At 38.6% G+C, this 27826-nt stretch overlaps 1 protein-coding gene across 1 annotated transcript in view; it reads left to right on the top strand.

Annotated features, from left to right (window-relative positions):
• The window catches only part of AGO3 (argonaute RISC catalytic component 3), a 53923-nt gene that overhangs the window by 19129 nt on the left and 6968 nt on the right, over positions 1 to 27826 (top strand). The window contains exons 3-13 of the mRNA XM_077837946.1: positions 9105 to 9225; positions 10582 to 10790; positions 12214 to 12350; positions 19528 to 19662; positions 21924 to 22011; positions 22178 to 22325; positions 22874 to 22993; positions 24832 to 24954; positions 25186 to 25319; positions 26028 to 26212; positions 26526 to 26685. Coding sequence (XP_077694072.1) covers positions 9105 to 9225; positions 10582 to 10790; positions 12214 to 12350; positions 19528 to 19662; positions 21924 to 22011; positions 22178 to 22325; positions 22874 to 22993; positions 24832 to 24954; positions 25186 to 25319; positions 26028 to 26212; positions 26526 to 26685 — 1560 coding nt within the window. The remainder of the gene's footprint in view (positions 1 to 9104; positions 9226 to 10581; positions 10791 to 12213; positions 12351 to 19527; positions 19663 to 21923; positions 22012 to 22177; positions 22326 to 22873; positions 22994 to 24831; positions 24955 to 25185; positions 25320 to 26027; positions 26213 to 26525; positions 26686 to 27826) is intronic.

The following is a 27826-nucleotide window of genomic DNA, read 5'->3' as shown; positions in this document are numbered from 1 at the left end:
GCCGGGCAGTTGGGGCTGGCAGCCTGAGCCCCGGCGGTCAGCGGGACCTGCAGCCCAAGCTCAGTGGAGCTCAGTTGACTGGGGCGGTCAACGGGGTCCAGCAGCAGGAGCCCCACGGAGTGCAGAGGAAATTTAAACTTAAATCCCTTGAAATATTCATTTTTAGGAGGGGGTTCATGAGATTTCACAATTTAGCGAAAGGGGTTCGCGGGCTGTTAAAGTTTGGAAACCACTGATTTAACTAATGGCATAGAGCGTACGCTTATAAAGTTTGTGAATAATACCAAGCTGGGAGGGGTTGCAAGTGCTTTGGAGGATAGGATTAAAATTCAAAATCTTCTGGACAAACCGGAGAAATCGTCTGAAGTAAATAATCATAATGGATCACAAGCTAAATTTGAGTCAACAGTGTAACAGTGTTGCAAAAAAAGCAAACATCATTCTGGGATGTATGAGCAGTAGTGTTGTAAACCAGACACAAGAAGTAATTCTGCTGCTGTACTCTGTGCTGATTAGGCCTCAACTAGAGTATTGTGTCCAGTGGTACCATATTTCAGGGAAAGACGTGGAGAAAGTCCAGAGAAGAGCAACAAAAAATGGTTAAAGGTCTAGAAAACATGACCTATTAGGGAAGATTGGAAAAAAAACTGGGTTTGTTTTTCTGGAGAAGAGAAGACCTATGGGAGGAGAGCTGTGGGGGGAATGACGTAGCAGTTTTCAAGTAAATAAAAGGTTGTTACAAGGAGGAGGGAGAAAATTTTTTCTCATTAACCTCTGAGGATAGGACAAGAAGCAATGGGATTAAATTACAGCAAGGGCAGTTTAGGTTGGATATTAGGAAAAACTTCTTAACTGTCAGGGTAGTTAAGTACTGGAATAAATTGCTTAGGGATGTTAGAGATTTTTAAGAGCAGGTTAGACAAACACCTGTTGGATGGTCTAGATCAGTGGTTCTCAAACTGTGGGTCAGGACCCCAAAGTGGGTCGCAACTCCATTTTAATGGGGTCGCCGGGGCTGGCTTAGACTTGCTGGGGCCCGGGGCTGAAGCTGAAGCCTGAGTCCCATCACCTGGGGCTGAAGCTGAAGCCTAAGGGCTTCAGCCATGGGCATCAGGGCTCAAGTTACAGGCCCCCTGCCTTGCGCTGAAGGCCTGGGGCTTGGGCTCCCCCACCACCTGCCCAGGGTGGTGGGACTCAGGCTTTGGTCCCCTTTCCTGGGGTTATGTAGTAATTTTTGTTGGCAAAAGGGGGTCACAGTGCAATGAAGTTTGAGAACCCCTGATCTAGGGGTCCTACTTTGTGTGCTTAGAGTGCAGGGGACAGGACTAGAAGATCTATTGAGGTCCCTTTAATAAGCAGCAGGTTTAAAACAAACAAACGAAAGGAAGTATTTCTTCACACAACACAGTGTCAGCCTGTGGAACTCCTTGCCAGAGAATGTTGTGAAGTCGAAGACTATAACAGGGTTCAAAAAAGAACTAGATAATTTCATGGAGGATAGGTCCATCAGTGGCTGTTAGCTAAGATGGGCAAGGATGGTGTCCCTAGCCTCTGTTTGCCAGAAGCTGGGAATGGGCAATGGGATGGATCACTTGATAATTCCCTGTTCTGTTCATTCCCTCTGAAGCACCTAGTATTAGCCACGGTCAAAAGACAGGATACTGGGCTAGATGGATCTTTGGTCTGACCCAATATGGCCATTTTTATGTTCTTACATTATGGTCTTCCAGTCCTACAATTCTATTATTCTTCCCTGGTGTGTCTCGGGTCCTTTCTCTTTCTCTTCCCCCCTCTCATCAAAACACCAGTAGCCCTTTGTTTTCCTAATACTTACAGCATGACTGGGTCAATTAAATCCCTTGGTGGTCTGCCTACTTGTCTAGGTTTGTGGTTAAATAGGAAAACTTTTATGTCTGCTGCTATTCTAGAACAAGAATTCATCTAATATCAGCTGTGATTTTTGTCTTCGTTTTTGCCAGGGCCATTCTGAACTGAACCCAAGGGAGAACTATAATCAAGCTGTAGCTGATATTCAGCATGATCTTGAATCAGCCATAGCTCACTTTTTCTTTATGTAGAAATTGAAAGACCCTTAAGATGGATATAGTTAGGTTTTGTCTTGGTTCAGAAAGGTCAAACTGTACTGATTCCTGTTACATAAATTTGGTATACGTCACAAGCCGAGTTTGTTCATCTGTTATAATAGGGCTATCCTAAAATATTGAATTATAAATATAAAATTCTATCCATTCTGCAGTTGTAGTCTATAGATAAAGATGTCTTGTTTCTTGGTCACTGCTGACTTAATTTCAGATTTTAGAGTCAAATTTGAAACAAGGAATGTGGTATTAAATTATTCCATGTAATCTGCATGTCAAGCATACACTTTAGTATTACACTGCATCCTTCCGAAAACTCATTTGTGTGCTTTGTGCAGGTTGCGTGTGTTATAGGTGAAGCTGGCAGCAACATCTATAGTTAAGATAGTCTAACTTTCCATTTATAAGCCCCATCTTCAGTTGCTTTTAACTTTGCCAAACTCTAGGGCTGAAATTTTCCATGCCAAATGTCTGCCTCAGCTGAATAATTTTTAAATTTTCAGCTCTTCCTAAAATGAGATTTGGCCAAAAAAAATCCTTATGTTAAATTCTTACCTTTGAGATACTGACACCTACATACTCTTTGAAGAAGGTACTTGACATTTGACAAGGAGGCCGCTCTGGGCTCAGAGGAGTTGACTTTTGCTGTGCATATAAAAATCTACCCTATTAGGATGTTACAGGTCTCCCGGAAATTGACACTTGAACATGCTCTTAGGTTTGTTAAAATCTAGCATCTAAATTATCTGAAGAGTCCTTATGCCTTGAACATAGAGTAGGCAAGGATTGCAGAGGCTGAGCAGGACTTTCTCCGCAAATCTTCTCCTAGGTGCTGGGGGTTGTTGTGGTGCCAGGGGTAAAAAACGGTGAGAGGCACGGCAAGCTGCAGGAGAACATGCTAGGGGATATTGGTAGAAGGGTCTAACCACTCTCCTTTAGAGCCTGGAATTGAATCCAGGATTTCTGAGCATCTGTTCATACTCTGTCAAGCAAATAGCTGTGGACCCATATGGTGGTCAATATGGGTCCACATGATGGAATTTTTTCACTTGTGATTTTGTAAAGTAGGAAACAGATTTTTTTAAAAAAAGTTAAATATGTCAAGGCTACGGAGGAAAGCAGACAGTATTTCAGTGCCAGAACCAAGGTTGCCTGTACAGCCTAACACATCCCAGTTGAGTGCTTGACTCTTGTAGCCTGGAAGTACTTTTAATGTAATTTGTTTTAAGCAATATTTAATTTGTATATTGTCCTTAATATCATGAGTTTTAGAGCAAAATACATCTGTATAGTTCAGAAGGAATTAGATTGGTCCAAAATGTGCCAATAGAAAAGATGAATCATTTTATGATAACTTGTAAGGAAGATGAATAACTTCATATTTCCTGTCTGCTTCCTCTGAATTGAATAGTTCTGATGGAAAGAGAGTGAGATACTTTTTTCTTGATGTGTCATGCAGTGCATTTTGCCAGTTGGCAAGATAGGTGGTTTCCACAATAATGAAGTAAAAGACCAATTTCTGCAGCCATGACATAATTAAAAAAAAGAAAGAGAAAAGCTTCTTCCCTCATGACTTCCTTGAGATTCAGTACTGTTTTTCATGTATCTACTGTAGATAACTTGTTGATTTTGCAGTTCTACCCCTCTTCCTGCTTTTGATCTGAGGTTCTGATAATCCTGATTGTCAGTATGTTTCAGATGAATATTTTTCAGCTTTGCAGTGTTGTTGTAGCCATCTTGGTTCCAGGATCTGAGTGTGATGAGGTAGGTGTGATAATATAGTCTATTCATCCAAGTTCTGTTGGTGAAAGACAAGCTTTTGAGCTCCACAGAGCTTTTAGGAGCGCTCTGTGGAGCTCAAAAACTTCTCTTTCACCAACAGAAGTTGGTCCAATAGACTATTATCTCACCCACCTTGTCTCTCCAATATTTTTCAGCTGACAGTTAAGTGCTGCAGTTATGGCACCTTATAAATACTAAAGATAGTATTTCACCAAACGGGTTTATAATGGAAGCACCAACACTTGACAATTGGTTTGATGTGTAAGTTTACTCTTGTGATTTGCTGGTTATTAACATATAGCTTCATCAAATGAATAGTGTGATAGAATGATAATCTTCAAGATGCAGGAGAAATGTAAACTACTCTGGGCTGAGTTTCTCTTAGGTTGATTTCAGATGGCTTCATAGGATTCTGTTACTGTGTTGTAACTGCCACTTTGCTAAAAGCTGTAAATGAGGGCTTCTGCAGTGCAAACTAACGGAGTGCCTTCATTATTTATCGTACTGATCTGATCTGGAGGAAAGTACCCAACAAAACACTAACTGTTGGGAAGCTTTTCTTTCGGTTGCCGCAGTACAAGTGCTGAAGTCTCTTGAGAGAACCACATCAAAGAGAGTGCAACAGCTCACGGTGTGTCTAGTTAATTATCTCACTTAAAAGGTGGGAAATTTTACAAAACTGAGTATCACACATGACTTGAAATAAACGATTGGGGAGTAATATCAAAGTAGAGCACTTCCAAAAACCAGGAGCCCACCACCTTTCATATTCCCATTTGCTTTTTTATTGTGGTCTCATTTATTAAAGTGTGGTTACAGTGCTGTAGATAAGGGTTTGTGAGAACTTCAATTAATCTTTGATTATGCACTATAATTAGGTGCTATGAGTTTTTAAAGTAGTCTCAGGCATCGATAGAGTTTGTCAGAATATTTGGTTTGGATATTTAACATGTCTTTGTGATGATAGGTAGAGCTGATAGACACTTCTGATAAGAAGACCTTGTTTTCAGTTGCTTGTAACTTTGTCAAACTTCGGCAAATTCAGGCTGAAATCTTTCATACTGGGTGCCTCCCTTGAGTAAATTTTAGGAAAACTTTGGCCAAAATGTTTTATTCAGTTGCGCATGCTAAAAAAAATGTTGCAGCCTTTTCTTTGAAATGCTCTAGCTTTGGAGCCGGGATTTGAAATTTGCCAAGGGGGATAGCTTTTGTGTCAGGAATGTGCCTTTTGCTGTCTTCGTAAAAATCCACTCAAAGTTGACCTTTGAAAATCGCAGTTTGCACTTTCTCAGTAGAGACATCCTAGAGCTTAACAGCTAAAATCTTCAAAGGTTATCCTCACTGAGCATACTCAAGCCTCTCACAGCTTCTAGTGTTGACAAGACTCCACCTGTCATCCCCACATGGCTACTCCAGCACACAGCTATGGGGGCTCAGAAAGACTTCACCTGTAATGGCTACTCCCAGCAGTTTTGGGCCAGGCACCAGAATTGAGAGCATAGAACCGTGCAACACTCCCCTCTGCTTCCACTGACTCCCCCACTGCTGGCACCCAGGCAGCATGGAGGAGGAAGCCATTAGATTAGAATGCAGAGGGAACAAAAGTTGAATGTGGGAGAGAGAGAAGTAGATAGGAACAGTGTCTCGTGAACTGGAATTTGGGGGCGGGAGGAGAAACTGAGAATTGGAGGAGGGAGAGTGGGTCCAGTTGGGCAAGGGGCTGTGTGGAAAATATAATATAGGATCATGTTATTAAAGACTGTCATGCATGTCCACAAGGGGGCTGAATTAAGGTTGCACAGACAGTCTTAATTCTGGCATTTCCTAATGTTTGCATTTGCAACCTTAATGCTCTTTTAATGCCGTTTTTTGTGTATAATAGTAAATCAGAGTTTGGGGGAGGATTATAAATAGTTGATAATATGGACTAATTTTTTGTGTGTTTATATTTTTGGTCTCTGATATTTATAGACTCTATTCTTGGTGAAGTTGGAATAGTTCAGATGTTTGCCACCCATGATTTCTTAATTATTGCTAAAACTAAGCTGCAACTGGTTAGTCCTCAACATTTTGTAAACTTTTAAGTACCAATATAAGTGTTTGCTACTTTACATATTAAAATACAGTCCCCCTGTTCCAGGCAATTTTCTGGGTACATTCAATGACATCTAGCATTTTATGAAGGTCTCAGTCACTGTGTATGGATTGAGCTGTGGTAAATTTTAGAGTGTTTGCGTAATGTTTTGAGGAGCGATTTGAAGGCAAGGAGGCTGCTTGGCTGACAAGAAGGGCATACTTTTCCACGTGTAAAAGTCACTGTAGTAAAAGTTGCAAACACAGGTAGAGAAATAGTAATGCTGTGTATTGGGTTCAGCTCCACAAACCTGTATTTGTTTGATATCCACTTGAATCCAGCCAATGTTTTCTTATGGCTTAAATAATAAAATACCAGTTTAATTTTTATTAAGATCTTAATTTACAGTAGCACTGTAAAGTTCATGTCCCTAAAATATTTTTATCTGGTCACATCATTTAAACGTTTCCTTGAAATGCTCTTGTACTCTGAAATATTATTTTTAAGTGGGTACTGAACGGATTTCTTTTTTATCTATGATTTCCATCTGTCTGCAAATAAATAGATGCTATTGACTGGTCCTTCAAACCCTCCTTGTTATCTGAAAATCAAGTTAATCCATTAGCCATAACTTGGCTTAACTAGTGCATTAAAGGTGTAATTAAGGTGTAGTTAGGGGGTCCATCTCTGTATACCTCCATGAAGTTTCTCCATTTGGAATCTAGTTAAAAATTCTGCTGGTGTGTGAGCCTGTACAAAAAAAAAAAAAAAAAAAAAATCTCACTTTCCTTCAGCTGCATTGGGTCTTTATTACTTTCTGTATGAATAATGCACTGATTTTGTCACTAACGTGAGCACATGTGACTACAAGCAGCAACTCTGACTATGAAGATACCTTTTATAGTCAAATTAGACTATAATCCTATTTGAAAGACTCAAGAAGTTTTATATTTTAAATTGCATGATCAAATTAAATACTAACAGTTACTGTGATTCCTACTGCAGATGACAGCATGAAATCTGGTATCTTTGTTGAAATCCTGCATGTGCTTAGTAGATTTGTTTATAGTAGGTTACACTAAACTTGCTGTCTGTTTAAAAATGTCACCAGCTGTGTGTATGTGTAAAAAATAAATATATAAATGTGGCAGGTATTAACTAAAAAACACAATTGTTGAAATCTTTAATATACAGTAAGTGCTACAGATTGCTGTAATGAGCCCAATAAAGGGGGCATTGTGTCTGCAGAACAAATGAGTGGCCAGAGAATGTTCTGCTGACTGGGTAGGCAGACAGGCAGCTACGACTTGCACTACATGAGTTAATACAACACCAAAATGCCTTTTCCTTTGAAGAAGTGTTTTTGGAAATAGACTTCCTGGTCTCTTGCAGACTGTCTCTAGTATTTTGAATTAGAGTATATAAACTGTAGTGTAATGTTCCTCTTCTGTTTCCCTTCTCACTTCTCTTTGCTGTATTCTTCCATAAGTCTTCCCTATTGAGTTAACCAGTGCTGGTTTTTGAAGACCACAGTACAGATAAGTTCAATGGAGCAAAGCTGCAGTTAGAAACTGTTAGATTAGACATAGCTCTGTTAGTAAAAGAGTATAGAAGCTGTCTCCCTCTTTTCCCACTTCTCCCCACCTTCTTTATCTTTCTCGTTCAGCTCTTGTCACAGGTTGCAAACTGAAATTTATTGAAACATTGGCATTGCGTAGTTTATAGTCTGTGATGTATGTTGGACATAGTGTAGGGAGAGTGGCAGTGCACCAAAGTGTAGGGAGGGGTTTTCAGACAAGAGGGACTTGATTGTGGTGTGCAAGAAGAATCATTAGTAATAGGACACTAAAAAGTTCTTGTTACAGTGCAAGTGTGTGCACATTTCTAGTGTTTTTTTGTTTAAGATTTGAGTCTGTTACAAAATCCTCAAAATGGAGAGAATTGCAGATTGGATAACATTTTAATTTTATTGGCCTTGGAAACAATATTGTTTTGGGAAATTTAACTGCTGTTACTAATTTTGTTTAAAAAGGGAAGCAAAGTGTTTCTCATTTTATGGAAATACTTTGGGTTAACATTATGCATTCAGGAAGGGTCATATAAGTAAACTTTTCTGTTTGGGAACAAAAAATGCAAATTAAGTATTTTCTCCCACTCTCTATTGTAATTTAAGAATGGGAACGATTAGTATGCTATAGCTAACAAAAATCCTGATTCTTAGCAGAGTAAGAAGCAGCTGCAAGGCCATGGAGAAGATAAGTTGGTTTTTGTTTCTTGCAGTTTTTGTGGGTTTTTTGTAACATTTGATGCCAGCTCTAGTCAGATGGATTGCAAAAGAGGGAAAGTCCCTGGACTCCTTAGTACCTGAATCTATTACAACTTGTGTGAGGGGTTAAAAGAATGTGGAAATTCCGTATTGGTGGCTTTCTTATAGTATTCAGTGGCTGTATTAGGTTATTGTATTTTTTATTTATTAATCTTAACCGCTGTTAAAGAAAGTCACAATAAACCATAATCCTACTCAATTTTTGTTACTTGTAATCTTGGCTTTGGGTGGGATTAAAATGTAGGGATTTAAAAACATTTAAGAATTTTTAAAAGGCCAACATTCTTGGGTATTTTTAATACTGAAGCAGCCTGGAGAAGACAGTAACCAACTCCTTTTTGCAGATTGATGTATAGATTAACAAATTTTTAGGATGAACTAAAACATTCAAAATTGTGTGGTTTTCAGGAGTGAGCATAACCACCAGTTGTAAGGTTAAGCATGTACATTTTCCATAGTTCCAGTTTGAGTGCTTGAAGGTAAGCTGCTTCCAATGTGTTTGTAGCATAGTGGGGCATCAGTCCTGTATGAGGCTTTGGGGTGCTATGGCAATACAAATAAATGATTTGTAAGCAACTGTATTTGCTGGTGGTATTGCATATCCTTCAGCATTTCATTATTCAGTATTTTGTCTGAATTTCTTGAACTATTTTATGGAATATCAGTCAAGTGCGAATCAGTTAATTTTCTCTAAATAAGCTTACTGAAAACTGCTTGAAGAAAGTGTGTGAAAAATATGAAGGCAGTTGTTCTCAGTGATACAATCTTCCATGATTATTTAATTGTAGATATTTCTGTTCTCTTACAACTGTGCCTTTTTTAGGGAGGTGGTGGACTCCATGGTGCAGCATTTTAAAGTGACAATATTTGGGGACCGGAGACCAGTTTATGACGGGAAGAGAAGCCTTTATACAGCCAATCCACTCCCTGTAGCAACCACTGGGGTAAGACATATTGGTACTTCTCCGTTGTTACACACAGCTTGTCAGAAAAGCAAGAATATCTTTCTAAAAAGGTTAGCTTCAGAAATAATTGAAAATACACTAGGGTATCTGAAATGCAATAAGAACCTCCCTAATGTACACCTTGATGATCCATAAACCCCATAATATACAGAAAGTAATAGTCTTTACCATCTTCTCAGTAAATATTTAATAGTATTTGATATTTTTCTGCCCTGAGATCTCATATTAAATATTCAGTTTTACAACATATACTATATAGTATACTTGTTCTCAAACTTTAGCAACCTGAGGACCCCCATTTGAATTTCAAATTTTTCTTGGCCCCTCAAACACCCTGTTCAGCCCCAGGCCCTGCCCCCACTCCACCCCTTCCTCCAGGACCCCACCCCATCTCTTCTCATCCCGGTCCACCTCTCCTCCTCCTCTTCCCCGCCAATATACCGAGATATACAGACATTCTTTTCCCAACCTATGTATTATATAATTTTTTAACATTAGTTTTAATACAATTTTTAAATTTATTAGTAGCAGTATTATTAAACAGTCACAAATAGGCTTTCAAGTTAAAATTCTCTTAAGATAATGAGTTCACACTTTGAGGCTAGACTGATAATACATGAACATATGGATCACGTATTTAAGGCGACGTATGCAGCTTGTTGCATCCAGTTTCCTGGGTTTATCCACTCTCAGCCCAATCCAAAACCTTGGCTTGTAATCATTTTTGAATCTGTGTTTAATCAGTGTGTTTCACCAGACATGATCACAAACTATGTTCAGAAATAGTGATATAGGCTGCCAGGGGCAAAGAGGAACAAGGGTCATCTACAGCATGTTTATAGCTGCAGTAGCCTAAAAGTTTAAAATAAAAACATTTCTATTCTCTTTCCCCTCCCTTCTGCGGGGCAGGGAAATAATGCTGCAGTGTGTGATAGCTATGCTGGCAGACTGAGAGAACCATTCTTTTTGAGCAGTTGCTTACACAACTCAAAACATTAAGTGTTGACAGGATCTTGTTCTCTGCTGTTAGTTATTTTATAGGCTAAATCCAAGAGCTGCTGCAAAGTGTCATCATCACTTTAAACTTCCTTCCACCCACTTTATATGATTCTTCCTCCTTATCTCAGATCTCCCCTTCTACTTTCCCACATCTGCCAAATAAAAGCAAAAATGTTCCTTCTCCCCAGTTTTGACTTCAGATTGTGGATAGGTGGGACAAACATAGGCTAACTGTCTGAAAGAGAAAATGGCACCATTTGTAGTCAAGAGCTCTATTTGTATCTCATTTGCCTTTTAAACAGCTCTTGTGTTCTGCTTCTCCATTCCCTTCAACAGGTAGATTTGGATGTAACATTACCAGGAGAAGGTGGAAAAGATCGTCCCTTCAAGGTGTCAATAAAGTTTGTTTCTCGGGTGAGCTGGCACTTGCTGCATGAAGTTTTGACAGGAAGAACCTTGCCTGAGCCTCTGGAACTAGACAAACCAATCAGCACTAACCCTGTTCATGCTGTCGATGTGGTGCTACGACACCTACCCTCCATGAAGTAGGTTCTCTCATCTTCGTTCCCTCTCTCCCATTAGCTTTTTTTAAACTTTGGGGTGAAGTCCATTCATATTTCTGCACAAACATAGCAGGAGGAAATCAATTAAGCCATTCCCTACACACAATACGTCTTACTGATGGGCCTGGGGAGATTCCTGGTCTGAGTCAATTGAAGCTAATATTATCTGAGTGTGAATATTTGTGCAGGAAGGTCAGACCCAGAACAGGTAATATCAAAGACTTTCCACAGTGGATTATTCAAGACAGTATCTTCCCCCAAAAAACTGTTAAGGACCATGAGACACTTGTTCTGGATCTTCAAGTCGAGTTTAAGAAATCTGAAACAAAGTAATAAGGGTTACAATATACTGTTCCACTGCATCTTTTGTGTACTCCAGTTTATCAGTGGCTCCACATAACTTGTAATGTGCCTTATCTGAAAGCATGAGCCTTTTTAATTCATTGACATTTCACAAAACTGCAACTTCGTGTTTTGGATAAACAGTTGAGATAAGTTTTCTTTAACAGTATCTGTTTTCCTTGTCTCAGAATTCTGAAATTTCAAAGGAGGCTAGTGTAATTTTGATATACATTTTGCTTTATTCATGTACTGGAGGTTACTTTTATCTTTTAAAGTTTGAGTACTGGTTTGAGGCACAAGGGCAGTTTTCTCTTATAGAGGTTGAAATGAAATACATTGGTGAAATGTATCTGTAACTTGCCAAAATGATCTTGTCTCTTTATGGAACTAAAATCCTTCAACTGTCCTGAATTGTAAAGAAACATGAAAGGTAATGGCCTTGACACTAATATGATCCGTCCAAATGGTTGTATTCTCAGAGGTTGTTACACGACTATTATTCATCTTAAATGCCAACATAACTTTCCAAATTCTTTGCTTACACCAAGCTTTGGACAATAGAAAGTGAATTAGTGAGCTGGACTAAAAACACATCGGTTTGGTAAAACATACCCACTTTCATGCTAGCGGAAAAGGATATCTGAAAGACTGGAGCCAATATACACCAGACACTATTCTGTAGAAGCACCTTGCCAGTCAGCATTTGTGCTGCAGTCAAGATCATGCTTTACTGAAAGGATGATTTAATTTCAGATCTTTAACATTTATTTTTTAATTTGCTCTAAATACCATAAATAGCTGTCACTTAAAAAAATTGTAATGCTTTCTTTGACTAAAATTAAAAATACCACTATAGAAACAGCAACATACAGAATAATGTTAATTTAGTCTCAAAATCATAGCTATATTTTGTAAAATGTGACTTTCTGGTACCGATATACATCAATATCCATACAATAATTTATGAGGTGGAATAATAATCCTTGTTATATAAGGCTTTTAAAATACTCTTATGGAAGGCAGTAGTATATACAGACAGCTACTCTTTTCTTTTTTTAAATAGGTATACCCCTGTGGGCCGCTCCTTTTTCTCAGCTCCAGAGGGCTATGATCACCCGTTGGGAGGGGGCAGGGAAGTATGGTTTGGATTCCATCAGTCTGTTCGGCCTGCTATGTGGAAAATGATGCTTAATATTGATGGTAAGTAAATGATTTGTGTATAATAGAGGTATGGAATGGAGAAGGTTACCTTTTAAGAATAAAAATGTCTGTGCTGTTCAACTAGTTGACTGATGAAACTCAGATATGCACTACAAAATAGTACATTTTGTTTGTGGGAATAGTTTTCAAAACTTGCGGAACAAAAGCATTTCCCACAACTAAATCATCAGCTCCCAAATTTAACTTTTCTCTCTCTGCTATAAATTAAGAAATTAAGCTTAAAGTAAATAGCTAATTTCAAGTATTCTTGCATATACTCTAGAAAAATACAAAAATTAATCTCTTGTCTATTTAGTTGCTTTATCTAAATTTAGAGTTGCTACAACATACATAACCAGATTTGCTATTACATGAAAAGCTATTTCTAAAAGTAAATGACTCAGTTTGAAGATTCTGTAGCCTTTTATTGTGAAATCGTTACATAGAGTACAAATTATTTATCTGATTGAAAACTATATTTTCAATATCATGACTTGGCTATAAGACTTCCTTTATAGTTGTGTGTTTATCATTATAAATATAAAAAATTACTACCAGGCTTAGTTCCTTTGCAGTGGGCTTAATTCAGTCTTCTGGCTTTTTCTTGCAAAGGATTTAGAAGTCCTAGTATTTGTATTTCTGGATTTGTCATCAAAGTGTAAACACTTGGCCAAAAGCTAGTTTGTCCTAATCAAGAAACAAAAAGTGTGTTAATTAAGATATGACATGTTTCCTCTGTGTAAGGGAGACTATCACCAGTACACGGGGAATGAGTTTGTGGAAAAGAATTATCAGTACCTAGACAAAACACTTAAAGTATGTTACCTTACAAACTTCAGTACAAATACATGATTCAATAGTTGCTGTCAGGTTTGATGTATTCTATCTAATTAGATGAAGAAATCACAGTTGTTTGTTTATATTCAACTAGTTGAGATTGGCAGTTCTGCAGCACCCACTAAAGACCTAACAGAAGGCTCCTGAGAACAGTTGGTGTACTTTTCAGACAGAATATTCTACAGACTACAAGGAGATAAGCATTCATCTAAAGCATATGAATTTTAAAGTGTTTTAATGGAACATGTTCTTTCTTTTTGAAGGGATCTGGCTGAAAATGGCTTGTGCTGCTTAATCTGCTTGAAATATTCTACCAACCTCTTGTGGCCATTGATCATACAAACATTTTAGTGTAATCTTCCATGCTGAAGATTTGCCTTGATAATATCCCCCACACACTCTGAATTGCAGGTTTGACTATTGCAACTTAATTTTATATAGGGATGAAGCCACAGGCCTGAAAATGCTCTAAATAGTATAAAATTCATCAGCCCATCTACTAAGCAATGGATGTCTCTGTACTGCGGATCCCAACTAGTTAGTTCAGTTTAGGGTCTGTCTCCTGATATTTAAAGCCTTCTGGGACTCTTACCTCTCAGGACAGCTACATTCAGTTGGAACTATGACATTGTGACCAATAGGGAAAGATTCATGAGTGCGGGAGATAAAACTGTAATAGGATCTGGACTGAGATTGTGGAACTGTTTGTCTTAGAGAGTACTCTGTACTCCAAGACTAGTGCTGTTAGTTTTCTAATAGTTTTAAGTTTTTCACTTCTTAATAGCCACACATCATGTAAACTTTTGACTCCGTTAGTTAGGTGCTGCAGTCATTTAAAACAGGAGCTTTATTTCTTACACTTTAATTATGATGATACTGCTTTCATCAAAGCAATATTCATATGATGATAGTGTTAAATAGGCTTTATCAAAAGATTGCAACAAAGTTAAATTAATTTTCCCAACTATGCACACACAAATTAAAAATCGAAGAAAAGATACTCTATTACAGCCAGATGTGGATTGTTGGAGTTATGAGCTGAGACTGAAGCTGGTACCATGTTTTGGGCAGTCAGGAGTGCCACAGGTGTTCCATTAGGTTGGAGGTCGGGTCACTTTGATGGTGTTTCTTTCTTTCCCATTAGCAAGATTAGCAAAGGATGCAATAAATGAATGGGCAGAAACCATATTTAGAGTAGGTGGGGTGCAGTGTTAAAATCCAAGAGACCCTGAGGCTAGGTTGACTTGAAAGCCACTAGATGTGCAATGTAGAGCAGAAAATAGCAAAAGAGGGGCAGACACCAAGAAACAAGTTGACAAAAGCCAATCCTCGTGGTGTGCCTTTGAGTTTTATATATTTTTCAACATATTATGACATTGAAATAGGGGACAGCTTGCTCCGTACTTTTGTAACCATTATGTCTTGCTCATGTGCTTCAGAGACAGAAATGAAATACGTTATTGTTGCAGCTGAGGATATATTGATACTCCTTATTTCTGCAGGTTTAGGGAACATGTGACAACTTTCATATCTAGTCATGCTTACTGCACAATTATTTTCTCATGGATAGTAAAAGTAAACAAGACAAACGGATCCATTTCTGTAATTTCCATTTAATTCAGAGAGTTTTGCATTTTGTAAGGAGTGCAGGATCAAAAATATTCTACCAATCAGCAAATCATACCCAGGTTTTTCAGTTAAATGGCCCACTTGTAACACAAGAATATTTCTGACTGTAAAGGTCATTAATGATTGGTCCAAGCCAGTGGTTTTCAACCTTATTTCGTTTGTGGACCCCTAAAAAATTTCAAATGGAACTGCAGACCCCTTTGGAAATCTTAGACACAGTTTGAAACCCCCAGGGGTCCACAGACCACAGGTTGAAAACCACTGGTCCAAGCAAAGTTATTGCATTGTTCACATTAGCTGACATCTTTCTGAATTTGTAGCTATTGAATAACTAAGACTTACTACCAAAAATGCAATTATTTCAAAAGAGAAATGCAATGACTCAATGCTTGGAGTCTAAAGCACATCATAATTCTCTCCTACAGTTGTTGACATATAGGAGCAGCTGATATTCTTTAATACCAAGCCAAGTATTGTTTAAGTCAAGCTATGTGCAATGCCTGCCTTAGTGCAGTAATTACAATAGGGCAGAGAATTCTGAGGTTTCATAGTAGAAATACTGAAGTCTGTGCTCTTGCATACTGAACTTCTTGGAAAATGAGCAATAAAAAATTGATCCTTTTCTCATGTATGGTAGTAGCTACAGAAGTAAAAAGAGGGGTAGTTCTTTGTAAATCCAGTGTACCCAACCAAAACTATACCTTTTAAAGCAGTTAATTCTGATGTTGCTATTGGTTGAAAAGCAAAGTTAAATTAAAATTATTTGAGTTTTATGCTATTACAAGTAAATCCTCAACAGTATGTATGCGGCATATTGAGGAGAGATTAGTTTGTTTTTTGGTTTTTGCTGTAAAGAAAATAGTCTTAATCCTCACTGACACTGAGTCTTGCCTTTTGTTGCTTTTTGTGAAGTAAGCTTTCCCCATCACTGCCGAATAAGGTCTTGTTAACCAGAAGGTTTGTTGTGTTTATCTTCTTGGTAGAAGTTATTCAATTCTAGAGAAGATTTACAGTGGATGTGCAACAGACTATCACATTAATGTGAAATTCCTGAATAGAAATAATTGTGATGTTTAACAGATTATGGGAAAATGACTTTGCTAATTTGGTTTGAGACAAGATTAAATCTACAATCAAATTATTGGAGTTTGTTTTGATCACTGACTGCATACAAGGTGCTCTGCAAAATATCTGTTCCTATCAGTTTCACAAATTTCGTTACCATGGAGATGAACCACAGATCCCCAGTTGTTGGGGGCGTAAGCTATTTGTGTTCATTCAGTAATCGACATCTGTAGGTGTCTGCTAGAGTGCGTCATACAAAGTTGGCGGCTTACTGGAGTGACGCATATCTGAAGAATTTTTATTATTTGTATGGGGGATTTTGGTGTTTTAGCATAAGAGACCTGGGAACTTCATAAACTGCTAATTCACTACTTCATTGTCTAATATTTTTTGCTATTTAAAGACTTAAGTGTATTGCTCAGCCTTTCTATATTTGGCCTCAATTGAATGAAGGTAGGGACTGAGCTAATAGCACCACCTAAAGTTAAGATTGCCTGATACTTCCCACTATCAGTCCCTGTTTTCAGCTGTTTATAACTTTGCCAAACTTCAACCATTTTGGGGTGAAATTTTCCACGCACTGAATGAGGCAAGGGTACTGGGGAAAAAATACTACACCAAAATATATAACATATTTGGTCAGAGAAACATGAGGGCATTATTTAAAATCTAAGTGAAAAATAACTTTCTAGTCTGTCTCAGAGGAGAAATAAGCACATCCAGAAACCACATCCAAAGTTTATCTTATAAAAAAAATTCTATAAAACATAACAGTTACAGACACTTTTTGCCATAATAATTTCTCTCAGTTCTAAATCAAACTCAAAAAGGTAAAATCACTAGCTAAAACGTTAAACTCAAAAATGGGAGTGGAGACAGAAGAGTATAATTTTTGTCTTATATTAAAATGCAAAAAAAGTGTTTCCTTAAAGTCTCCCTTCCTGATTTCTAGAGATACTAGTGCTTGTAAAACACAGCTGCCTTGATAACATGCAACATATGTTAAGAAGGCTACAAACGAATGCCCTCGAGGTGTACAGTTATTCGTAGGAGCAAAGCCCAGTGGAGAACTGGTCTATTCAATGCTGTTTGATTATCCATGGCAAGGTACAAAGTAATTTTATTGGCAAGTTTGTCAATAGCTCCTTTAACTTAAAGGAGATTTTAAATTTCCTTTGCATGTGGATATTTGAGCTAAACGACAGTAGTGAACATATGAAGAAAGTGGTGGACATGTGAATAGTTCCAAACTAAGCCATCCAAAAAGAAAAAAGGAAAATCTTGAAACTAACACCGTTTGCTACTGTCACATAGTTCTCTCTGCTTACGTATTCTACCTCTTCCCCCACCCTGTGTCTGTCTAGTGTGTTTAGGGCAGAGACCATCTACTATTCAGCGTTTGTACAATGCCTAGTACTATGAGGGCCCATTCTTGGTTGGCCCTTAGGCACTACCACAGTGAACATGACTAATAACTTCTGCTGCGTAATGTCGTGTTGGCAGCTAGAACAAGATTTGTCCTTCGGCTTGCTGATCTGTGGGTAGCATTTTTAGTTTTAGATATATGTCTACTTTAAAAGCAGCTTGCCTTGCCTCTTCAGGTTTAGTAGAGAACAGAGTGTAGCATTAGGATATTGCTACTCTCCTGTTCCTTTGTATTACTGAACCAACTTTGCATAAAAAGTCTCTGGACAGACTTTTGTTTGTTTCTAGGCCATTTCAGGTTATCTAAGGGCTAGTCTAAACCGGCAACGCTAAAGCGCTGCCACGGCAGCACTTTAACGTGCCTTGTGTGTTCACGGCACAGCTCTAAAAAAACCACCTTCACCAGGGCATAGCTTCCAGCGCTGTGAGTGCAGCTCCCAGCGCTGGTGCACTGTCTACGCTGGTGCTTTACAGCACTGAAACTTGCTGCGCTCAGGAGAGTGTTTATTCACACCTCTAAGACAGAAGGTTGCAGCGCTGTAAATTGCCAGTGTAGACAAGCCCTTACCTAGGCTAGCACGGGTGTCCATCACACGTCTCCATAACTGGTAATCTTACAGGCTGTCTTAGCAGGGTAGTCAAGGACTGAATGGCTTGTAGAAACTGAACTACTGTCACGTACTCAGAGGTGGTCTTGTCAGGTCAGAATTCAGGCACACTGGTTGGGCAGCATGGGAGAAGCGTTCGTCGCCGCTGCATGTGCAGTGCTCTCATTGGCACTTCACTAATTTGAGGGATAAGTGTAGGATTTCTGCCTCCAGGTTTTGTCAGTTGAAGGCTTTTCACCAGAACTAAAACTTATGTTGGAAAAATACTTGAGAATGTGGAAATAGAAGTACTCTTATTCCAGAAAGATTGCACATAATCTCTTAATGCAGAATTTTAATCACCTGTTAAAAGCTCTTTTCAGGCTTAATATTGCCTTTTTTGGTAATTAAAACAATTCATTTGCATTTCTAATCTGCTTCTCTTTAGAAAAGCAGTAAATGTGGAGAGTACATTAATCCTTTGGCTTCTGCACACCTGGCCTTGATTCTCTGCAAAGTCTTAGTGTCTGTATTCATACTGTACGTGGTATGTCTTGTGACACTGGGTTGCATTTCCTTGGTGAGAGTGCCTCTTCGCAGCAGCAGTTCCCAACCTCTTTGGCAATTCCAATGGACCTGTTTGTGCCAGCAACCTGCTGAAATTTTTTGCATCCTACCAAAGGACAAACACAAGTGCTTGTGACATCAGAGTTCATTAACTCAGAAATGAGCTATTTATGTAGTGGTAGATGGAGAATGAGGAAAAGTGGGGCAAGGAAGGACCTCCATTTCTGAAATTCCACCATCCCACAACCAAGATATCTGCTAGCTGCTTCTTCTGGCTACTTGGATACTATATTAGATAAGAACCTAGAGAGAGAGAAACATTTACTTGGTTTAAATGCAGTTTAGGAGTCTTCTGCCTGGTGGGGAGAGACTACAGTAATGATGTAATTGCCTGGACTGACATGCGGTCTCATTTTCTAAGCCTTATATCAAATAGACTCATTTTCCTATTGCTTCATGGACTTGAAAAGTACCTCTTGTTATATACACAAGCTGAATGCCACAAGTTAGGTCAAGAAATGTAGGAAAAACGTTTACAGTCTAAACAGTGTTTAAGAACATAGAATCCATTTATCCTAACTGCAATTTGACTAGGTCACAACAGTCTAACTCTCAAAGTGCTTTTGGATCTTTAATGAGCCATTGATTAGTCATGATCTTGCTTTTACATTTTATCCAAAAGACCGCGTCTTCAGCAGGGGGGTGTCCTTACACACCGTCTTTTGGTTTTGGTTTCAAACTATCTAAAGGAAGGATGTCATAATCTGAACACCACCACTTACTCAAGCACCCTGTGTATATGGAACATCCTTTCAAATCCTGATGAGGCTCAAGATAGTCTTCTCAAAAACTAAACTAGTATACAGCATGGTGATGTATGGTTGCAGATCTTGATTGCTCAATACTAAGCTGTCACAAAACTTTCTAATAAGTTTTTGAAGAAAACTTGAGTGCTGCAAAACATACACTTGGAGCTCACTTTGAATAAAAATCAGATGATTTGTTTGATTCTTTGGCTTTCCAAGATGGCTGTTTTCTTCCTTCTTGTGTTTTTCCTTTCCCCTTAGTTTCTGCCACTGCCTTCTACAAAGCACAACCTGTAATTCAGTTCATGTGTGAAGTTCTTGACATTCATAACATTGATGAACAACCAAGACCTCTGACTGATTCTCATCGGGTAAAATTCACCAAAGAGATAAAGGGTGAGTAGAAAGTTATCTCTAATCAGCATGGAACAGATTGTGTTTAATGTGCTCAGAAGGTTAGTTATGACAGACACATTAACTGAAAGTTTCAGAACTAATATAACCTGGATCAAAAGTGAGTGTGTCCAAAATAATTGCAATATTTACTGTATTTAGATCTAAAATTAATACATGAGCTTCATGGCTCTTTAAACTATCTGCAAAGCCCAACAAAGATGAAATACTAGATAAACTCTGACACTTTAAAGGTCAAATAGTAAGACTGCTTATTATAATGAATGTACCAAAGCAATCACGTTGCTGGATGGCTGACTCTTATTTAGGAGATAATGTCAGTAGTACAAACACTCCTGCTGCTATTTAAATGCTGAGGCAAAGCAAATATATTGGTTTTCAAACCTGGAGTCATTGATTGTCTGCCAATATTTTATTAATATAACTTTTATATCAATTGTGGTATAACAGGGATAGCTCAGTGGTATTTGCCAACCTTGAGGGGGGGACAAATTCCATCTTGAAGAATTGATTTAGTTGGTGGAAGTTTGGGTAGTTTCGTTACATACACTACTTTGGTGTCTGCTTTCACGCTTCTTTGCACTCCAGTGTACAGAGTAATTTGCAGGGGTAAGACCTTGTTAGGAGGGTTTGAGCAGAGTCCTTCCGGACATTTTTTTCTGTCACTGCAAGAGTACATTCCATTTAAGAACCAATCAGTTTAAAAGGTAAGGTACAGCCAGTCAGACCCCTGTGTTTGTAAAATCAAGAAATTTTTTTAAAAACCGTACCTTTAATGGATAAATTATTTTGTAACTGGCTCAAACACAAATCTTTCTGTTTTTAAATCAGTCAGAATGCAGCATGTCTAACTGTACAGTGAGCAGCTGTCACTCTACTTCACCAACACATCTCAGTCATTGTAATAGAAATAGCCACTGTAAGAAAACACTGCAAGGTAAATTAACCTTGGTTGTTAATATTTATTTGTATTATAGTAGTACTTAAGGGCCCCAAATAAGATCAGAGCACCATTGTGCTAAGCACTGTGCATATATATATACTAAGACAGTCCCTGCCCTGAAGAGATTTCAATCTAAATAGACAACAAAAGGTCAGAGGGGAAACAGTCTGAGAGGTGAAGAGATTTTCCCAGTGTCAGAATACATCACTGTGAATAGAACCCAGTTCTCTTGAATCCTAGTCCAGTATCTTGTCTATTGGACCATAATGCTGCCTCATCCATTTTTCATGTCCCTGAAGGCAGAGAATGTGCCTATCCTATGACACTACCATCACGGTATCATTTTTATGTAAATATCAATGTTGCATTGTTATGAGGAATTAATAGAGTAGAGTTAACTTGGATTACCAAATACTTACTAGAATGCCAATGGGATTTCTGTGAATTTACCAGCTGGATACCATGGAATAACATGAATCAATTCATGCTAACTGTGCAAACAACTCCTATAGCTATGTTGCAAAAGAAGATAGAAAGCATATAGAGTCAGGATTCTGCTCATGCTTAAAAAGCATGGACTAGATCTTAACTTCAGCTACTTAAGATTGTACAGAAAACTAATGACAATCTCTAGAATTTAGAAATATTGATTTTTAATGAAAATAAAGCAAGTTAGTCAAAATGCTGATTAAAGCTAATGGATATAAGTGGGGGAAATCACCTAGTTTAAAAATTACTTTCCTATCTTACTTATCCCCTTGGTACAGATATGGTTCCTCAGTCCTAGGGTGCATTGGAATTGGTCACCAGGAGCAAAAAGGGCATTGCTGTCCTTTGAGAACCTGAACAGAAAACTATATTTTGAATCCAGACTTCAGTCTCCATGAGGCTAGTCTCACTTATCTTAAAATTAATATAATAGCTTCAACTGAAATTATAAATTACTTTGAATTGCATGTATTGTAGCTAGGATTTATTTTTAAAAGAAACTCATGGTTCTCCACTATTAGAAATATTTTTGAAGTGAGCTGTAGCTCACAAAAGCTTATGTTCAAATAAATTTTAGTCTCTAAGATGCCACAAGTACTCCTTTTCTTTTTACCTCTTAAATGAAAGTCAGAAATCAAATAATGCATTAAATGCAGAACATGAGTTTCTAACACTGCCATAAGATCATTGTATCTATTTGATACTCAAGAGTTCTTGACTCTATTATGCGTGTACTCTTATAAGAAACGTATGCAAATGCTTAACATGTGTATGTTGCATGACATTGGTTTTTCTTGTTGCTTTCATACAGGTCTGAAGGTTGAAGTGACTCACTGTGGAACAATGAGACGGAAATACCGTGTTTGTAATGTAACAAGGAGACCTGCCAGTCATCAAACGTAAGAAGACATTTGTCAGAGTGGAGAATGTGTAGCAGCTTGCTTGCACTAACACCAAATACTTGGAGGGACTGAGAGTTTATTAAAATCATTTTGGAGAACTCTGGTAGCTGGTAGTTAAACTTTCAATGCTATTTTGACTAAAACTCTTGTGTTGTCTTTCCAGCTTCCCTTTACAGTTAGAAAACGGCCAGACAGTTGAGAGAACAGTAGCACAGTACTTCAGAGAGAAGTATAACCTCCAGCTGAAATATCCTCATCTTCCTTGTCTACAAGTGGGACAGGAGCAGAAACATACCTACCTGCCTCTAGAAGTAATGGTTCTGATAAATCGGTGTTAGTCCAGTAGCATCTTTTTGCAGAGTGTTAATTTATTTCTCATACAATATAAGCAGTTTAGCATATTTGTATATGTGTTGTCATTCTTATTGTTACTGCTTTTGTTTTACTATAGATGGAGGTAAACGTTAAGACAGACAAACTTTTCCTTTTATTAGTATGGATACCAATCAAGTCACTATGAAAAATAGATTTAAGTATCAGCTACATGTATATAGAAGATTTGCCTGTACAGACGCCCCCCAGACTTACGCAATTGTTCTGTTCCGGAAAGCCTTGCGTAACTTGAAAATTTTGCGTAAGTCGGAAACGTATACCCGTACGTTATGCAAAAACTTCCGTAACTCGAAAATCCTATTTCTGACTTATGGAACTTTTTCCGTAAGTGCGAATTTGCGTAAGTCGGATCTTGCATAACCCGGGGAGCGTCTGTAGTCACTGAATAATTCCCTGTGTAGTAATAGGAGTGCTGCATCTGTAAAGACTGCAATTGTATCTGCCAATTTTTTTTATTTTTTTTAAGGTATGTAACATTGTGGCAGGCCAGCGATGTATCAAGAAGCTAACAGACAATCAGACATCAACCATGATCAAAGCAACAGCAAGATCTGCCCCAGATAGACAAGAGGAAATTAGCAGATTGGTTAGTTCATAACTTCTGTATCAGAGGATGAGCATGTTCATCTTCACTAAATTGCCTTGTGCTTGTGAAGACAATTACATTTCTCTATACACTTACCCTTTCTCTGTCCTTTGCTACTAAAACCTCTTACTTTATTCTCAGATAAATATCCTAAAGGCTCCTGCTCCCATGACTCCTCTGATTCCTCCCATTAAATAGAATATGTAGGTCAAGCATTCAGGCCAACCTCCCTGTTCCATAATCTTCACATACCACGTGGCCACCAAAACTTGTTTGGTACCTCCCTTCCAGCATTTGGAACCCTCCTTGATTTTATTAACAAAAGTTTTTAAATTAGACATCTCTAATTAGAGGATTAGAGATGTGGTCTGAGCCCAGGACTGAAATGTTAGGGACTCCTGTGTTCTAATCATGGACCTTACACTGGCTATTTTGTACCTGATTCAGCAAAGCACTGAATCATGTGCTTAATGTTAAGCAGCTGACATCTCCCATTGGAGTCAATGGAACTTCAGGTGCTTACAGTTAAGCATGTGCTGGTGTTTTGCTGGAATGAGACCTTAAATTTTTGATGTTATCAACAATCTGAAAAATGAACAGAGTTCTTAACTGCTTTACAGGGATGTTCTGACAATTAATATATGTAAATTGCCTACCTACCTCCGGTGCTTATCTGCCCCCTCCCATTCCCATATTATCTGAACATCTCGCAATCTTTAACCTTTTGATATACTCTGAACACTGCTGTGAGGTAGAGAAGTATTATTATATCCCTGTTTTACAGATGGAGGGAGCTAATGTACAGAGACTAAGTAATTTGCCTAAGGTTCTACAGGAAGCCTGTGGCAAACAGGAAGTTGAAACTGTTTCCCATATCCCAGGCAAGCACTCTAGCCAGTGGGCAATATTCGTCCTCAATATATGCTAAATAGCACCACTTGACAGTCCTGTGTTTTTCCCTCTTTCTGCCTGACAGAACCAGCCTTTCTAAAAAACATTAACCTTTTCCTGACTTGGAACTGTTGGAAATATCTCGTTTTATTTGACTAACATCACAAAAAATTAAAGGACAACTTCTATTTGAAAAAGGTGTTTTTGAGCTGACAACTGAAAATTTGTGTTTGATAGGAATAAGGCTCTTCTGAAAGATGCTGAAAAGGCTAATTCACGATACTCTCTTGACTGCTAATATTCAAAGGGAACTGAAAACAGTTGGGTTTTCATAACTTAGTTTGTCCTTTGCTATCCACTGAGGGCAGCAAAAAATTTGCTTTGATGAATGCCGTGAATACACATGTTGTGGAGTGACTAAACATCAAGTGACCATTTTCACACTGACTTAGTAATATAATAGTAAAACTGAATTTTAGGTACCTTTTTCAAATAGTAGTAAAATTTCATGTTATACCTGCAAGCAATATACAGAATAGAGATGAAATTTATAATTAATTGATACTTTTATACTTTAGCAAGATAACTAGATTTACCTAAAATTTTTGAAGCATCATTGTCATGCATGCTAGATACTTTTCAATACAATACACTTTTTATCCAAAATATTTGCAGCAGCAAAAATTGAATAAATTGGTGTTTGGGTAACTGAAGGGAACAAGTAAGATCTCATGTCATGGGGCAAGTGGTCTGAATGAGAGTTTTGGTTAATCAATGGCTGGGTGAATGAGGTTGGACAGTTTTATATGATCCTTAGTTTTTGTTGTTAGTGAAAAGGAGGACACTTACCAGAACGCTTATGCAGCTCTGTTATTGGTGATTTTATTTGTAGATGCAGATTAAAAATTGAAGAGTTTTTGTAACATGGAAACTTCTCCTTTCCCCAGGTAAGAAGTGCAAACTATGATGCAGATCCATTTGTTCAGGAGTTTCAGTTTAAAGTTCGGGATGAGATGGCCCATGTGACAGGGCGCGTGCTTCCAGCTCCAATGTTGCAGTATGGAGGACGGGTGAGAATTTTGTTGTTTTTCCTTTTTTTATATCTTGCTGTACAATAAACCACAGATGACTCTCCATGTAAAACTGAAAACTTTGGGAGAGCTCAGTTCCCTTGTAATATTGCAGCAGCTCAGAATTTGATTGTGATTGCAAGGGCTGTTTTCCTAAAATAGAAAATAGTGGTTTTTTTCTCTCACTGTTTCAATCAGTTGAATATCAGCATATTTCTTCTATCTCCGTAGAATCGAACAGTGGCAACCCCAAGCCATGGCGTATGGGATATGCGAGGGAAACAGTTTCACACTGGTGTTGAGATCAAAATGTGGGCCATAGCTTGCTTTGCAACGCAGAGACAATGCAGAGAAGAAATACTGAAGTAAGGCATGTCATAGTTCAGGCATTGTACCATTCTTTCAGTGAACCCATCAGCTTCAAAATTCTAAGATGAAAAAGAGGACTTGTGGCACCTTTGACTAACAAATTTATTTGAGCATAAGCTTTTGTGAGCTACAGCCCACTTCATCGGATGCATTCACGAAAGCTTATGCTCAAATAAATATGTTAGTCTCTAAGGTGCCACAAGTCCTCCTTTTCTTTTTGCAAATACAGACTAACACGGCTGCTACTCTGAAAATTCTAAGATGGCACTTGCTACCTATCCAGTGCCCATTCGAGCCTAGTGTTCAGGCTGGGGTAGGCATTAGATTTGGAACACAAAACTACTTCTTTACTTCTGTGTTGGAGTTAGGAAAATCTACCATCTTTGCAGCTGAAACTGTACTTCGATATGGTGCATTAAGTGTTTCTCCTTCTGTGGTGTTGCTACGATGGGGCATGCTACTTAGTGCGTTTGTCCTAAAGCATACCTTATGGAGTCCTAAAGCCCTATAAAGTTTGCCCTCTCTAACCTTTCATAATGGTATTTTAAGAATGATCCTTCTAATCAGAGTACAGTGCTGCCATAAGAGCCCATCAGCACTCTGCTTAGTTTCCCTTGAGCAGCACACATTTTTTTCTCTCCCCTTCGGCTGCTAGATGTGGATGCTGTTGTTGAAATTCAGTAAACTGCGTTCTGTTTCACTAGGGGTTTTACAGATCAGCTGCGCAAGATTTCGAAGGATGCAGGGATGCCGATCCAAGGCCAGCCATGTTTTTGCAAATATGCACAGGGTGCGGACAGCGTGGAGCCAATGTTCCGACACCTTAAAAACACCTACTCCGGGCTCCAGCTCATCATTGTCATCCTGCCAGGGAAAACACCTGTGTATGGTAAGGGAATAATGTAAGGGGAGGGGTATATGTTTTTGCTCAAGTGTGCTAGTTGGTGTACTTGCTCCCCAGCTTGTAAGATGCTAAATTCTAGATGACTGTCCTTTAGTCATCCGAAACCAGATGCTTTATCGTAAGCTGTAAGGAACTGGAAGACAGGTCATGGCATGCATTTGAATTGGAAGTTGATAGGGCAGAATGTAAATTTGACTAATAGTGGCTTTGGCTGCATTCTGTTCTCTCCCTGAATTTCAAACAGGCTTAAAAATCTTAATACATTTTAAAAAAATGTAAATTAATGCTTGCTTCTCAGCGGAGGTGAAACGTGTGGGAGATACGCTGTTGGGGATGGCCACGCAGTGCGTTCAAGTCAAGAATGTCATTAAAACATCTCCTCAGACTCTCTCAAACCTGTGCCTAAAGATTAATGTTAAATTAGGAGGAATCAACAACATTCTTGTACCTCATCAACGGTAAGAATCTCTAATGGGGGCCAATCTGGGATTTATTCTTGTGTCTATTTTCAGTTTGATATTTAACATCCAAAATTAACCTTTGGAAAGGGGGTTAAGTGCAAAATGGTATGTTTGTGAAACCAAAGATGCTGCTCTTAGCATTACAACATTGCATCTCACAGCACATCCTGGTTCAGCAGTGACCTCCAGGATTCATAGAATCATAGAATATCAGGGTTGGAAGAGTCCTCAGGAGGCCATTTAGTCCAACCCCCTGCTCAAAGCAGGACCAATCCCCAACTAAATCATCCCAGCCAGGGCTTTGTCACGCCTGACCTTAAAAACTTCTAAGGAAGGAGTTTCCATCACTACTTCCTACCTGATCTGGTAAGTGGAGACTTGGGTCATATTGAAGCTCTCCCCAGTAGGTGTCAAAATGGCTGTTAAGTCTCTGAATCGGAAGGTTGTAAATCAAATCCCCATTTGAGATGTTGGGTCACTACCCAGTACTTGAGGAGAAATGAATGAGAGGAGATCCTGGTGTTCTAGAGGTATTATTTTTGAATGGAAGTATTAAGTTAAGATTCCATCTGGAGAGGCTGTCTGGGTAGAAGTGTAGGATACCACAGCATTCTTCAGAGAAGATCACAGTGCTCAGCCAACAGACAAATCCTGCTGTCCTGTGTGCTGTTAACAATGGCAGAGGATGTACTATGGGTCTTTCACCTCCTCCTGCTGCATAATAAGTCCTCTAGATCCTCCTCCTGCTAGTGTATGATGGTTCGGTATACTGTATTCAAATGCTTTGTCCCAGTCAATTTTAAATGTTTCAAGTGACGAGGCTGCTTCTACCTTGCTTATGAGACCTTTGTTCTAATAGATCTCACTGATTAGAAGCTTCTCCTGATAATGGCTCACTGGCCAGGGTCACTGTACTACTAGTCTAGTCTGTAAACATTTCCACTATCTTAGAACAAACAGTCTACTGCAAGCAGAGACCTTAGTATCCACCCTGGAGACTGAGCATTTGGCCACCTTAGCTCCAAGTGTCACTAGAACAGATTTATTCTTGGAAAAAGTGGAATATGCAGAAGGTAATGTGGTGGTCCAGAATAACCTCTTGCAAGTTCTCTCTGGAGACTGTTTCTGAAAGCTCTGT

This window comes from Eretmochelys imbricata, chromosome 19 (assembly GCF_965152235.1).
Source record: "Eretmochelys imbricata isolate rEreImb1 chromosome 19, rEreImb1.hap1, whole genome shotgun sequence".
Lineage (NCBI taxonomy): Eukaryota > Metazoa > Chordata > Testudines > Cheloniidae > Eretmochelys > Eretmochelys imbricata.
The sequence above is the reverse complement of the archived record's forward strand: the minus strand, read 5'-3'. Positions and strand labels throughout refer to the sequence as shown.